Source organism: Buteo buteo, chromosome 9 (assembly GCF_964188355.1).
Source record: "Buteo buteo chromosome 9, bButBut1.hap1.1, whole genome shotgun sequence".
NCBI classification, from domain to species: domain Eukaryota; kingdom Metazoa; phylum Chordata; class Aves; order Accipitriformes; family Accipitridae; genus Buteo; species Buteo buteo.
In genome coordinates, this window is record NC_134179.1 from 34,240,142 (window position 1) to 34,256,223 (window position 16,082).

General features: G+C 44.7%; 1 protein-coding gene and 1 long non-coding RNA gene across 4 annotated transcripts in view; one reads left to right on the plus strand and one right to left on the minus strand.

Moving 5' to 3' along the window:
- Positions 1 to 4,339, minus strand: part of LOC142034537 (SAM and SH3 domain-containing protein 1-like) — a 570,133-nt gene extending 565,794 nt beyond the window's left edge. Inside the window, exons 1-2 of one of the 3 annotated variants that reach the window (XM_075036016.1) lie at positions 4,250 to 4,339; positions 2,602 to 3,755 (exon numbers count right to left, since the gene is read on the minus strand). In XM_075036016.1, coding sequence (XP_074892117.1) covers positions 2,602 to 3,084 — 483 coding nt within the window. In that variant the 5' untranslated portion in view covers positions 3,085 to 3,755; positions 4,250 to 4,339. Of the gene's footprint in view, positions 1 to 2,601; positions 3,847 to 4,249 lie in introns of those variants that run through there. The other 2 variants (XM_075036015.1, XM_075036017.1) reach the window with 2 other exon arrangements.
- Positions 4,013 to 14,969, plus strand: LOC142034539 (uncharacterized). The gene is made up of 3 exons (XR_012651679.1): positions 4,013 to 4,124; positions 6,889 to 7,036; positions 12,972 to 14,969. It is a non-coding gene; the product is annotated as an uncharacterized LOC142034539 (long non-coding RNA).
- The last annotated feature ends 1,113 nt before the right edge of the window (positions 14,970 to 16,082 follow it).

Genomic DNA, 16,082 nt, shown 5'->3' on the forward strand with positions numbered 1-16,082 from the left:
GATATTAAGAGGAAAAGATGACGGCATTCTCCACAGAAGTCATGGAGGGAAGTAGAAGGCTAGCTAGCAGCTCAGCAGCACCAGAAATGCAAATGGATGTCAAACAGGTCAGTGTCTAGTGCCCTGCTCCAGAATAACCACATATGGCCATGTGATAAATGTATACAAAAAGCTTGACACAAACCTCAAGCTGATTCTTTAATCCTGTGCACAGCAGAGAATAATCCAGTTTCTTTTGACATGCAGAAGTCTGTACACTGCATATTCTATATAAAAAGTATAATACAGGTTGCTTAAATTATATCCACAATTTTCTTTTTTTTTTTTTTTTTAAAAAAGAGACACTGTTATAACATGGCTCTTTCCCAAATGAAAGAATACAGTATTCCATTTTTCTTGCTTTAAACAACATCCAATGAATAATGTACAGTGACGTGATCTTTTGCTATTCCCTTTAAGCCGTTTTGGAGATGGATTGCTACAGTGGGTGGCATTCAGAATAACACATGTTGAGCAACACACACTCAAATCTTGCCAGCTTTATGGTTTCTTACAACATGCTACGATGTGAAGTGATTCACACTGAGGAGATGGAGAAAGTTTTTCTATTACTGTAAAAAAATGATGTTATATGCATTTATCATCCAAAATAAATACATTGACACCACAGGCTGAAATAAAACTAGCTAAGTGAGCTTGGTTCCTCTTTCTATTTCAAAATATTGCATTTAGATTTAAACCAATTAAAGCTGAGTGACTCTTTCTGTGTAAGATGAGCTTGCCCTGACAGTTAATCCACACTATTATCAGACCCATCAAATTAAAATAAGGTGAGCTAAAGAAGAACTCAACGCCAAAGATTTGAATTTCCTTGATGTCATATGCTGGCATCTTAGAAATTTTACAATTCCTATGGACGAGGTATAGAAGAGAGAAGGGAGAGGATCCACTTGGTAAGACAGAATTGGTCACTGTGAATATACACAAAGACAAAAGGAAGAAGCGAAACGTAGCTATGGAGGTGAGTAATGTGCTGCAGCTACGCCGGCGAGCCAGAAGTTCTTTTATATAAGACATGTAATGGTAATTTCAGAAGGGTGTCAGTCCAACGATGGATCACTTCCAAGGGAGGGGAAAAAAAAAAATCTCTCCAAAATGATACAGTAACTTTTGGAAGATGCTGTACTTAGACTAGATGTTCATGGATGTTTTGTTAGATTTGGCTACTGTCTTATCAGATTTGATACACTGTCTCTGACAATGTCATCAGCCAGATGTTTCAGGAAAAGAGAACAAATAAAAACCTCAAACTAGCCAACTGCACTGTACTTGAGAAGTGACTAACAGACCTCTATCACCAAGCTGTTAAAAAACTGGAGTCCTGAAACTTACTGTCCTATCAGTCTTATTATCTGTACCTCCGCATTGTTGTCCAAGTTAAATTTTACTCATTATCCTCACACCCAGGTCCCCTACAGCAGATAATTCAATCTTAATTCCTCACATTTCTGTAAACCCAGACCTGCAGACTTCCTCATCACCTTGCTTCCATACCTTCGTAAGCTTTTCCGAGGTAAAAGGTACCCACAATTTGAAGGTCAACTACAATTGCTCAGTCTTTCCGAAAAATCAGACTTCAAATCATTAAAGAAAATACAGGCAACTTGGATCATCAAACAACTTTGAAGCAATTAATTCTGAACTCTGAAGCAACCGTGCATTACAACACCTTATTTTCTTTCACAAATCATTTTCTCCTCCATGATATTGTCCATTTAATTCTATCATTTTACTTATTCTGCGTATGATGTTTTCAGCAGGAAACCTACTGAAAACTTCAGACAAAACTCTTTCTGTCTTCCAAACCACATTAATCTTACGTTATAACCTTTTCAAAAGATAAGAATTAGGTAAATATTGGGGTTTCGTCAAACTGGAATGTACTCTTCTGGGACCTGCACTTTTCTGGCCTTTCAGCAAACCACGTGTCCAGGAGATAGACCGGCCTGTGCTGGAGCAGCTGATGAATAGTTTTGACATTCACCAGTCATTACCATCCTCCAGTAAATAAATCCAGGCAATGGAAGGAGTGGTTCCTCTAGCCAGATTACCACTTGCTTCATGAGCCATTTACGCCAACAGAAGCTGACACTAAAACATGACCTTTAACAAAAGACGAGAGAAGCCATCACTCTCTGACACAATGCAAAAGTTTCACCGAAAAGAAAACCAAACCAACCCCCAAGCCATTAAGACCGCCCTGACAATTTCTGCCTTCACGCCCTGAACTAGACTGGGCTAAAAGGCAAAAACCAGAGAGAGGCAAACCCAAAACCCGAGCGCCATGCTGCACCACCCTGTACGTCCACACCGGGCCAACGAGCGTTGGCGGAGCTGACCTGCCTTGGCCCCGCTCCTCTTCACACCTGGCTAGTGCCAGGTCCCAACCACCCTTCCCTCCGAAAATGCCACTGGCACACCTGGAGATGCTCAGCGCCAGCGCCCGGCAGAAGCGGCCCCCTCTCCTCCAGCTGCCGCCGCTGCCCCACCGCACCGGGGAGCCCCGTCCCCCCCCTGCGGGGAGCAGCGGCCGGTTCTTACCTTGTTGGAGTAGGGGGGTTTACTCAGGTTGATGCCGTCGCGGACCAGCTTGTCCCGGATCATGATCTTCAGCTTCAACCTGGGGTAGGCGGCCAAGCCCCCGCCGCCGGCCGCCCCCCGCCGCCCTCCGGCCCGGTACCGGGGGGCCGCCCCCCTCCGGGCCTCCTCCGGGCCCGGGGGTCGGTAGCGGGGGCAGCGCCCGGCGGCGGGCGGCACCGGCCGGGGGGGCGGCGGCGGAGCGGGCGGCTGGGGCTCCAGGGTGAAGTAGAGCCCCGCCGCCGTCTCGTCCGCCTCCTTCAGCCGCTGCACGGCTTCGTGGATCCGGCGCCGGTGGTGGGGCACGGCAACGCCGATGGCATCCAGGTCCGGGTCCCCGATCTGCTTGCAGACCTCCAGGTCGTCGTAGCCATTATCGACGAAGGACTCCGCGTACTGGGGGAGCTGCAGGGTCTTCAGCCACTCGTAGACTATGTTGGTGCACATGCTGGCTCCAAAATAATCACGGCTGCAACTTTCAGCACCGGAGCCAGCCTCCCCCTTTCCGCTCCTCGCCCAAGGAGAGAAAAACACAAGCCCCGAACTGCGATGCAACTAGAAGGTCTCAAAATCAAGGTCAAGAAACCAACATCCACCAGGGGAAAAAAAAATAAAATTAAAAAAAAAAAAATCCTTAAAGCAGATCAGTGGGGCATCGCAAGCACTGCCGAACGAACCCCTCCTGTTTATTCCTCCTCCTGTTTTCCTACCACCAAGTACAGCCGCTTTCTGCCACTGGAGAAGGGAGGCTCGGACTAGAGAGAAGCAAAATGTATGGGTGCATCCCCTAAAATCCCAAGTCGCTGCTGCACAACATCCACCCACTTTCTCTGGAAGTAATCCGCAGCCGCTGTCTGGTTTTTTTTTCCCCTCTTCCTTTCAGTGTTAGTTTCTGTTTCTGCTTCTGTCTCACCTTCCTAGGCTCTGTCGCATGATGAATCTGTTTACTGTGTGTAGCTGCTTTGGTACACGATCGTGTTGGGGGAGACCCGAGCGCAGGATCCCGCACCCTCGCCCAGCCCAGGCGGGGGTGCAGTGGGTGTGCGGTGCCCTCCTCTCCCGTATCTCTCCCGGCAGCGGGCGCACACGGCGGCTTTTGCTTTCCTTTTAAACGGATCCTTTCGGATTAGGAGGAAAAAAAGAAGGAGAAAAAAAAAAAAAAGATAAGAATCCCACTCACTTTTCCGAGTTACTTTCCCGGTTCCCCTTCATCCCTGGGATGATGGTTAAATGCGCTTCGCCGGCAGCCAGCCCAGAAACTGCTTTCCAACCCCACTTTCTCGGCCCTGATGCCGGCGGTGCCCTCCCGCCCCCCCCCTCCGGGGCGCGCAGCCCAACTTTGGCCGCTTCCCCCTATCCCTGCCGGCCCTCCCGCCGCTCCCCGCAGCCGCCCTCGGGAGGAGGAGGCGGCGGCGGCGGCGGGGCCGTGCGGGCAGCCGGCGCTCCGTGCATCCTCCGGCGGCGGCGGCGGAGCCGATCCGCGACAGGTCACCGGCGCTCCCCCCACCTCCTCCTCCTCCTCCTCCCCCGGCTGGTGGCGGTGCTTTCCCCCTCCCTGCCAGCGGTACCCCGGAGCGGTGCTTCCCCTCCCGGGTCCTCCTTCCTCCCCTACCCCTGAGGCGCCTGCCGCGCCGCCAGCAGATTTCCTCCGGCTCCTCCCGGTGCTCCGGTGCGGCTTCTCCCCGCTCCTCCTCCGCACCCGTCACCCCGCTGCCAGCCCCCCTGCCCCGGCTCTCCCCCAAGGCCTTTTCAACTTGCCCCGCCGGCAAACCCGCGGTGTCCCCGCCGGCCGCCCCCCTGCCCGACCCGCCGGTTTGGGGGGGAGGGACGGGGACGCGGGGAGGCGGCGTGCGGCCGGCCGGGGGGCAAGGCAGCCCGGCCGGGCAGCGGCGGGGGCTGCCTCCGCTCCGCAAGCTAGCCGGCGGGCTTGCCCGTCCCCGTTCCCCCCCGCCCCCGGCAAGGCAGAAGCACCGCGCCCGAGGGGGTACGGCCCGGGGAGCTGTCCCCCAGCGCCCTTGGGACAGCCGGACCGACGGCGGCGGCGGCTCCCCCGCGGGGGGCGCCGAGCCCCTTGGCGGCCGAAGGGCGACCCTTCGTGGGGGGGGAAGAGCGGGGGCTGCCGGCGGGGGCGAGCGTCCCCCCGCGCCTCCGGGAAGCGGTGGGGACAGGCGGGAGGCGCTGGCCCCGCTCTCCCAGCCGCCGCCGCCGCCGCCGCGGGCTGCCCGGGGCCGGCGGAGACGCCGCACGCTGCCCGCCGCGCTCGGCCCGCAACGCCGGGCTCGCAGCGCCCCCGCCAGGCCACTGCGGAAAGAGCAGCCCAACCCGGGCCCGGCCCGGCCCCCCCCGCCCCACCCGGCCCGGCGGGTGGCGGGGCGGGGTGGCCGGGGCTCCCCGCTCCCCTTACCGACCTCCGGGGAAGGCGGGGGGGGGGGGGGATGTTGAGGCGCGGCCTCCGCTGCCATTTGAATTTAAAACAGGTTGAAATTTGTTTTCTTACGCAAATGCCTCTCCCTCAGCTGACCCTTCAGCCCCATGCGTGGGGTCCCGAGGGAGTCAGACCGTTTCGGGCTGGCCCTGCCTGTCGGGTCCCGTCAGAAGGGACGGGGGCAGCCACAGACCTACAGGGGCTGGGGGGAGCTGGGGACCGACGGTGGGGGCGCCCACCCTGCCTCCCCGCAGCAGAGGGATTGCCAGAGGAGGGATGCGCTCCCTTTTGTAATTTGGTGGGGTTTATTTGTAACAGATAGGCCCACGTTTGTCCTCGGGACTTTGTGGTAGTTCGCCACAGGATTGTGTAGCATAGCAGCGTTCTCACAAAGAGCGTTACATTGCAAGGTGTTTTGAAAAGGTTAGGTACTTGCAAGTGGTTAAAACACAGCCTCTGGGTAAAAAGCCTAGAGATCACAGATTCATGTGCTGAAAGGGGAAGAAGGTAGGAACAGCATTCTATTCCTTTTAAAAATCTCCTTCCATCCCTCTTCTTTTTCTGCATCTTATTTTCCTTCCAGGCCACATAATATTTCAAACCCTCTTCTCAGGCCAGAGACAGAGATTGAAGCAGCAATTATCTTCTCTTCACAGACCGGGTGAAAGGCTGACAACGCCAGAGAAATTAGCAAGGTGGTTCTGTGAACTGGAGCTGGAATTGATGGTGTGAGAGATAGGAAAAACTGACTGGTACAGCCCATCTTCATCGGGCTTATTGACAGTACATACAGAATTATATCATTTTTATGTGTGTGTTTTGGAAGGGTCTTGGAAGGCTTTTAAGGTATTGCAAATGTTATGATTCAGATGTGCTTGGTAAACTGCAGGTCTCCTACCTGTTAAAGGGTAGGATCTGTAGCTTCTGACAGGGCAGCAGGAGAAGTGGTGCACCCCCATGGGAGCATGGATCGTGGCAGCAGGTTACAATAGTGTGAAGCTCGCTGTGGTTGTGTTTGGCATTGATTTTAGTTTCACAAAATGAGTTCACCTGATAGCAAATACAGCAGTTCTACGTGACTTTGAAATACAAAAATAAACAACAAATAAAAAGAAAATGTTATGTCCACCTTTAAAAAAGACAATCAGAAGTCCAGGGAACAAAAGACCAGTCCACCTCACAGCAGTCCCTGGGAAAACTTTGGCGCAAGCCTTAGTGAAGACTTAGATGACATTTGGGTGGGTAGTTAGAAAGGGCGTTCCTCAGGGGTTGGTACTGGGGCCAGCACTGTACAACATCTTCACTGATGCTCTCAGTGACAAGGTGGAATGAAAGTTCCCAGATGACACCAAATTGGGAGGGGCAGTCAATATGCTGGGAAGCTGATTTGAGAGTGGAAAAGGAGGAAGGTCACAGAGTGGCAGAGCAGGAAATGGAGGCATGTTTTGAGTGATAACAGCAAACTCGGTTTGAAAACCTCCTTTATGTGCTTTTTATTTTTTTTTATTAAGTGCAAAGTTATGATTAAAAATTATTAAATGCAAAAAATTTTAATTTCTGAGACATTGAACTGTAGTTTCAATCCAGCTGAGAGTGTGCTTGCTGACTGTAAGTCCCCGCCTATCATACGTATTGTATCTACAGAACTATTAAATCAATAAATAGGGTAGTATCATTCTAAACAGTATTTCTTGCAGTATTTGCAGATTAATTTCAGTGGTGGAATACAGATCCTGTATTTCACCTTAAATTTAGCTTATCCCTGCAGTACACCATTTATACTCGTATTATATACACATACTAATTAAGGTGTTTATATGTTACAGGGTGGGAGAAGCTTTCCCTGAATGCACAGGGTTTCCTGACACATGCTGGAAATAGGTTGTGCCTAAACAAAGAGCTGGAGCACGAGCAATTTGTAAATGAAAGCAGCACAAGCAGACTTCTAATATGGGTGAGATAAAGCACGTACAGGTAAGTCTGCCTTTGAGTTCCAGGATAAACAGAAGAACAAACTATGCTGAGTTAAAAAGTAAATATATTAGCGCCACACATCCTGGCTTCCTTCATCTAGTATTATACCCTGCTCCCATCATGCAAATAGTCCTTCCCTTTTCTAGAATTACCTAAGCCCATGCACAGGCTATGGAATGGTCTGTCACCTCTGACCTCGCTGATGGACGATGTAAGAAAGGATGAGCCTCCCAGAGGAAACCTGAACTGCATTGTCCTAGGAGATACATGCAGCATGTAATAAATATTTTCCTACCTGTTATAAACAGGTGAGAAAAGGACACTTCTCCATGCTTTCCCTGCTTTGTCCTTCAAATAAAGACCACTTCTTTCCAAGCTTATCTGAGCTTAAATTAATCAGTCCACAGTTTGATTGAAATTTATTTGAATTGTGGGGGCTGTTGAATATTTGACACAATGGTCTTAATTTCTGAAGTTTTCAGTATTACTAGATTGTCTCCAGTATTTCCAAATTCAGTCTTGACTTTCGTTTTCAAATTCAGCAGATAATAAAAGCGGGAAGATGTATTAGAAGTCGCACCAACAATACAGGATTGCTACGTTGCAGCCACAATATACGTACACACATATAGAGAGCAAGTACAGAAATGTTTGCTATGAAGTTGCTGGTAGACTTTTTACATGTAAGCAGTTTGGTAGTGGAGGATAAGGATCAGATTTTTGCATTTAAGGGTAGCTTCCAGCAAAATGGGTAAAAGTTATTTCTAATGTGTATTCAGAAGAACCAAGCCCAAAGGAGATGCATGGCAGAAAAAAATACTATTTTTCCTGTGGGGTTTTTTTCTGCTCTGTAAGCTGTGCAGGCCCACTATGAGGAAAAACTAAGATTCCTGGCAGGTTTTACCATGTCAGACTATATTGTTCATGTAATACAACATAAATGTGATTGATATCGCCAAAAAGGATACAGCATAGCAATGACAGATTTGCTTAGCAAATGTAAAGGCTATTTTAACTGAATTGTTCATTTAGGTATCCTTTAAACAGAGGGCACCCTGCATTTATGCAGTGTACCAAGGAATGAAAAGGTTTCATCCTTTTGTTCTGAAGGATATTCTGTTAAAATGTATGATTATCTATTGGATTACATTATCTGACAATAATATATAATAGATTTTGCAAAGCTATGGTCACACATTTTCTATATCATGAGATGTTGTATATAGTCATTTTGTTTGGGATGAGATAAATAAAAATGTAGCTGAATGCTAACTTTATACCTAGATATAAAATATATTCAGGAATCCTTAGAGCTCTTTCTTTTTTTCTACCTTTATCAGGACTTACTCGATTTTTGACACATTAAGGGAACAGTGTTGGCCTTTGGATACCTGAATACTTTTTAGTGTTTTGAACCATACACTGATGTATTCGATGGTTGAAACAAAGCTAGACGAGAACACAAATGCTTAGAAGAGTAATCACATAGTGCATGAATGTGAGGAAGACTCCGAAATGAATACAGTTCCGTTAAGATATTAGTGGAATTGTTCAGCTAGAAAAGGAAACTCAGATTCACACGCAGAGTGAGGGAGTACTGCATGAATACGTTGCAATGAATAATGTGTAATGAATGAGTGCAAGCTAATACTTCTGTACTTTTCTAAAACAACAGAAGCAGATTCTCAAATACTTTTCTAGGGTTTCCACTAGGGCACAAGGTGAATAATTCACTAAAATGAATGCAACTGCTCATACACGATGGCAGTTATTTCCAGAACCAGGCTATTAGTTCACGTAAATGGAGCTATTTATACTTCTGTGTAAAATGTTGCAATTATTTGACTGTACCTGGAGTACACTGGCAAAGAATCCAGAGGAAAATAATGATAACGGTGAGAGAAGGTTTGAAAACATCCTATGTCTTATCTAAAGCGTCAGTCCTAAAGAATATATAGCAACAAAACTCAGCAGCTAAAGGAAGATTTGCTCATGTAAACTCTGCAGACAAATAAGCTGATGTATAAAGCTTAGAACTTCAAACATTGGTGCACATCATGTCAACTCCCATGAGCTGTACTAACTCTAATGAATATTACTGGCTGTTAAGCACTCTGGAGGTTGACTTTTCCTCATTAAAAAAATCAGATGACCGTTACTTTAAGTACTCTTTCATAGAAGGTTAGGAAAATTTAGATTGGAAAGGATCCCTGGGCATCACCCACTCAGAGCGGGGCTAATTGCAAACTCAGATCAGGTTGCAGATGGCTTTGCCCTGTTGACTTCTGAAAATCTACCGGCATGGAGGTTCCCCAGCCTCTCTGGGTGGTCTCCTCCAGCACTCACCCACTCTCACCATGAAGAATTTCTTCCTTTTATCTAGTCAAAGCAATGGTGACCTTTGTCTCATGTCCTCTTGCTGAGCACTTCTAAGAAGGGTTTGGCTCTGTTTTCTCTATGGCTTTCCCCATAGAGATAGAGAAAGACTGCAGTTTGGTTCCCTTTGCTTTTTCATCTCTAGGCTAAACAAACCAAGTTCTCCTAGCCTCTCCTCATATTTTGTCAGCAGACAATAATTTGAAAAGATGCTCTTTGTGAGAAGTGAAGGGTTATTTTAGCAAAAGCTCTATCACAGAAAAGAAAGAATTAAAAAGGAGACTAATGAGAACATTGCAATAAGGAATTTATATGAAATTTAAGTGTAAAAATAGAATTGTTTACAAAAACAAATTTATCACATAGTATTTTATATAAACAAAGCAATGTTTTAATTTTAAAGGAAACTTTAAAATATACAAAAACACGAGCCCCTGCTCTAAATTTACTCACTATGTTTGTAATAATTCAATGCTCACTAGGACTATCTAACTGGGAATGTAAAAGGATTTAGCTGATGAAACGTCCATTTTTCTATGTCATGAAGATAAAATTATTTTGGACTTGAGAGTGCATTTGAAATAGAGCAGCTACTTTATTTACTATGATGCTCCTTTCCCATAAAAATTTACAGGCATTAATTTAAGATCAAGTCTGTGATAACTAGAAGATCACTTTCTGAATGCAATAGAGAAGGAAATTGAATAGAAATGGGAATAGATATCCAAATCTAGGCTGCTGTTTTCCTCAGACCAAGTTCTGTAACCAGAATTCAGTCTAAAAATTTAGCCTCTTTTTCCTCAGTAACAGAAGAAGAAAGTAAAAGAGCTCACCTTCTTCCATCGACTACCCAATTCTCTATTAACCAGTCAACCTCTAACATATTTTTGTATGCCACTGTCAATGAGAAGACAAAACAGGCTTGCACAAGTACTACCTTCTTGGCCTTTTGTGGCAAAGACTATCCTGAAAGCAAACAAAATTACCCTAAAACAAAACAAAACCTCACTTTATCCCTAGAAATATATCGTGACTGCTATTTTACCAGCTGGTAACAGACAACTATTTTCATAAAGAAAAGGTTCCCTACAATAATTCAGGATAGGTTTGTCTTTACAAACTTAAACCACTGACTCACTCTCTTTACTGTTGGCTTTGATCCATAAGATAATGCCAATACGGTGTGCACGTGGTTGAATTTTACCTGTACTAAAAACATTTTGCTTCACACTGAATACTGTTTAAATGAACTATTTATTGCAGGTGAATACAAGAAGAAATCCTAAATTATTACTAATGGTAGTGTTCTTGCTACTATTTAAGTTGTGGAAGTCCCTAGAAATACCAGCTGAATATCAGCACAGTGGGTAGAGAACTAATAAATATTTACGTCCTCACAATTTACAATCTAGCACTTCCATGTGATACCGTCTTGGAATCATAATGAATGAAAAGCTGAAAACTTTGCTCACTTGGACATTTACTGTGAGCTTCTGTTTCCTTTTTTCTATGAACTTCCACATAGTCCTCTTCATCAAGAAGTGCTTCCTCATCAGACACATGTACAAACCATGAAACAACAATCTTTATGCAGCTTTCAAGTTGTTGGTTGTTGGGTTTTTTTCAGTGAGAAACTGAATTTAGAGGATACAGCTACTGCCTAATAAAATTGAACTCACAGTCAGCATAGTCATATGTCTTAAACAAATACATTAAAAATCTGCAAACATCAGGCACCAGTTTTCCAGGACACCAAAGCATTTTGTAGAGGGGAAAAAAAAAAGTGGGTTTAATAAATTGGGCAAAAATGGATCCATCATTTCTAACTAGCCTGTGCATCTTGCCCTAAAAATTGTGGCACCAGCTGTAATTACTGTGGGACAGAAAGCCTATGTCAGGGAAGGGGAGAACCCTTCAACCCTTCAGAAATTATCCTCTCCATTCCAAAAGGGTTCTTCAATGTCCTAAGACCACAAGGTAGTATCCTGACCCCAGGGGAAATCAGGGAAAAACCCCTGCTGTTCAGTTCAGAACAGCTGAGGCTTCTGTGCGCTCCTGAAGCAGTGTCACTCATTCGTTTTACAGAGCTGTCAGAAAAGCTGACGTATGACAACCAGGTCCTTGTTTCTCCCATGTTTGTTTTCACTCTGCCTCTCTTCAGCAGCATATAGGCAAAGGCCCGGATTTATAAGGTATTTAGAGGAAGATAGACAGAAAATTGTGAAATTTTCAAAATTACTCAAAACCTAGACTCTCTTAAGTATATAGGCAATAAAACTCTGTTCTTAAACTCCTTTCCATTATGTACATAGCTGACAGTAGAGACTGGCTGTTCTTATTACCTGCTGGCATATGCTCAGTTCCCTTATTGCATGGGCTCTTACTGCTCCATTCATCCATCCTTCCTCCATGTCTGTTATCCCAACCAATTTCCTGCAGCTCTGTCTGCCTCATGGACTGCATTTTTCATCATCTCTTATTTCCACAACTCCTACCCTTTTCCTTCACGACTTCTCTGCTGAATGGCTTTTTTGTTAACACTCTTCTCTTTCAGTTATATTCTTCTTCTCTTGCTATGTCCAGATCTGATTCTTTCCTCCAGCCTCTCCAACAAAAATAGTTAAGTTGGAAAATTTCCTTGTAATGTTTGCCCTGTTCATATACTTATTTTTTGCTTAGGCACCTGCTACCTAGACAGGATATTGAGCTGGAGGGACTTCTTGTCTGATTTAGCACGGCCATTGCTATGTATGGTTTTCATGAGGGGAAAAAGCACTATCCTAGCTTTGCCTTTCTCTCTTGAGCTCAGCTGCTGTAGATGATATAAACACACAGAGCTTCCTGAATGGCACCTGAGACACAAGGCATAAAAGCCGGAGCCATGCAAGGTAGAAATCAGCAAGAGTAAAGTAGCGAATGCTAATTCTATTCTTTGAGGGTCATCAAACATAAAGTGCTTCCTTGCAAGAAGAAGTCAAGATTATTATCCAGGTGGCTATCAGGTAAAAATTCCTGGAGCCAAGCAGCACCACAGGTTAGCAGTCATGATTTTTTCTCTCATGGACCTGAGCCCAACACATCACCAGGACCAAGAGTCCTAGAGGAGGAGGAGGAGGAGAAGGAACCATCTGGCATGAAAGGGTACAGCATGACCCAAGTAAGTTAGACCCTCTGAAGCAGCTAGGGATTTGGCTCCTGGCTTTGAAATAAAGAGTCCTGATAGTGCTGAGCCTCTGAAGAACCTCCACCAAGAAATTAGAAAACTCCCACTGTGCCGTTTCAAAACAAAGACGGGATAAAGTGTTTGGATTTATGCAAAAGCTTTTCTCCAAATAATCAATGTTTGAAATAATCAAATATTTCCCTGAATTCCCCCCAGACAGCCCCATTCTGGATGAGTAACAAGAAATTAATCATCCTGTCAGAATAAACGCTGTGAGACCTTTTACTCATGCTCGCCCCTTTCTCCCTAATAGATTTTTGTCAGTCATTCAGCTAGGTCTCCCAAAAGACAACGCTGCATCCCAGCTCCCGCCTCTTCTGTGATCTTTTTTTCCAGCTGGGACTCATTCTGCCATTCCTGGGCATGTCAGGAGTCAATCACGCATCACCGGAGCCCAAACCCTCACGCCCGCCCTGCCTCCGCCGACTGCCACACCGCCACACGGCACCGACTCTTCATTAAATCAAGGTTGACTCCAGTCTTCCTGCAGCTGATACCCACTATCTTCCTGACACACGCAGTCACAGCTGGCGCATCTGTGGGGTTTTAACTGTTCAGATGGATAAATATGAGACTAGAATATTATAAGGTCAGGGAATTAACAAACAAAAGCTCTCACAATCATACGAATTCATTTACACCACACATTTCTGCTAAAGTTGATAGTACAATTAGAAATGCAAGGAAGAAAAAGGAAGACATAACATGTGTTTTCTGTCCTTCCGAGACCATTTTTCCTTGTTATAAAGAGTCATGCCAGCTAAAAGAACACAGAGTTTTTCCATAGATACAAAATTGGGATGATGGGTTTTATCTCCAGGGAACATATCCAATTTTTCATTTTTGGATATATTATATTTTAATTTCTTTTTCAACAACCAGTAACTCAACAGAAATATTTTTCTATGTCTTCATTTCTCTATAGCATGCATGCAGTTTTCATTCATTTACAAACACTTTCATTTGAGTGAACCCTCATCCATCTTTAATTATCAGGTTACATTTGAAATGAATCTGGGAAGACTGCTGAGGGGTACGGAACCTGGCTACAGAAAGATAGACAGATCTGTGGGTTAACCTCTGCACCTCTGGTGGGAGAAGACAGAAGAAAGATGAGTTATAAAGCAAATAACTCTCGAATTTAAAAAAAAACATATGTGCAGATCGCTGATGCTTGTTAACCCTGGATGTGTTGGTAGAGGGAGGAAGAAATGTTTTCTTCCCTTCCAGGCTTCTGCAGGTTTTCATGTCTCACCCACTTCAGCTGAGTATGCAATGTAGGAGCGGACTGTTGTGTAAGTGGAAAAAGGGCTGCACGTGTGAGAGGATCCGAGCTGTGACACCAACTCTGATCTAGGCATGGGTCAAACCTAGCCCAGAAACAGCCTCATTGACAACACCTTGGCATTTGTCAACATCCTGATTTGCCATTTCAGGTTGCCAGATTCAGAAGGCGCAGTTGTAAGTCTATAGCTCTGCCTTTTGAGCATGAGACAAAGGCTGTATCTCAGCTTGGTGGACCAAGGACATTTTTGAGCTCCCAGGTGTCCAGGTGACTTCTTCAGCTGTGTCAAAACCCCTTACCAGAGTGGAATTTGGGGATCCAGGTAGTTACCTTTGTATTAACTCATATAGTAAGAACAGCAGTCGCACAGCCTGGAAGACAACTATTGCTCACGTCAACCAAAACCTTGATTAAGACAGTTGAGAGAACAGGACTCGGAAGTGTGCCATGAAGCACACCCACCTTTCCATCTAACTGCAGCTTCTGGGTTTCAGTCTTGCTAACGATTTGAGACAGGTCAAATCATGTCCTCATCAAGTTCAAGACTCTGATTTGGAATTAAGATCCAAGGTTTGATCTAAATCTAACATTAATAAAATAAAGATGAATTAGCATAATTTGGATTAGTCGAATATTAGGGCAATTCCTGTTTCATTCAAGCCCAACTGAAGACCCAGGTAGAAGATTAATACATCTTTATCTCTGACCACTCCTGGCCTCATAAAATCAGCATTGGTTCAGACTGGTCAGCTGAAGTGTCAGAATTATTCTTCAGAGATGTGCTGTAACGAATTATTTTTTCCTCTCTCCAGATAATATAAAAAGCAAACTCTTTCTAGTCATGCCAGTCAGTAAATCTACGAGGCAATCTGTAGTTTACCTTTCCATTAGCAGTCATATAAGCTACTGTTGCAGCCATCCCCTGTCTTTTTATAGTAAAATCTCACCTTTCTTATGGCAGCAAAAATCAAACCAAACAAATCTTCATCAGCTCCAGGCTGTGCAAAATGCCCAAAGTCCAGTGCAGGGCTCATGGGTATTGTGTTACAAGCTTTTAACAAAATTCCATCTCACCCAAATGAGCTCTTTTACCTTCAGAAAAAGATAGTCCTCTACAGATGCTTTCAATCAGAGCTTTTAAATGCCTAAAGTTCCTATTTCATAGATGTCTTCTCCCTTACCCACAGCTATGCCGAGCTATGCACCTCATGTCTACTCTAATTGTAGGAGGGATCATTGGAAGTGGCACATAGTTGAGGTTAAGTAAGAGCAAGAGAGATGCTAAAGATTTTTGTGAATTAGGTAAGGAATACAAAATGGAAGGTCGTATCGTGGAGATGAAAGAAAACTGTGGAAGTGAAACCTATATGTCTCTGTTGTCTGCCTAGTAATTCAGCCTTTACACACATGAATGTAATTTTTAATGAATAATTAATTTAATGAATAATTTTTAATGAAATTTTGAAGGCACTTTGTGCAAAGCATGTGCATAAACCTTTGCTATGCTAGAAGACTTCACTGAGCTTCTAGAATAAACTAAATTTGAACACTAGCTTACTCCTAATTGTGGTGTATAGCAATGAACAGTATTTATAGATGCCAGGCCAAGGATGTTAGGAGTTTCAGAGCTCTGAAAAGTAGTGATGGAATGCCATATTATCTTCATTTTGCCTCTGCCTCAAGTACAAATAGAAAACTGTGTCTTTTTCCTCTGCAAACCAAAGATACTTAGTGCTGCTCTTTTAATATTGGCTGATCTGACCTATGCTCCAATATTCTCTGCAGTTCCCTTGAGATGTAACACCCCTAAAACACTGCAGAAGTTACCAGTCAAATACGTGGTTTCTAAAGTGCTAATTCTGATTTTTGTTTAAAGGCAGATTAAAAAAAAAAAATCACAACTGCTTGTCAGACATGTCTCTTTTTTTTTTAATACACTAAAATAAATATAAAGAAGGACATGTTGCTTTATTTACTTACCTTCCCCTCAAGGAGTGGCAGACACCTCAAACTCATGGAATTGCACATCTAATGGAAGTCTTCCCGCAGAGATAGTAGCAGTATATGTGGTACCTGTCTACTTGCATTTAATGTAATTTTATTAAAAGATGGCTGTAGCAAGATCTTATTACAAAAAAAAAAAGCAACAGTATACTTACTAT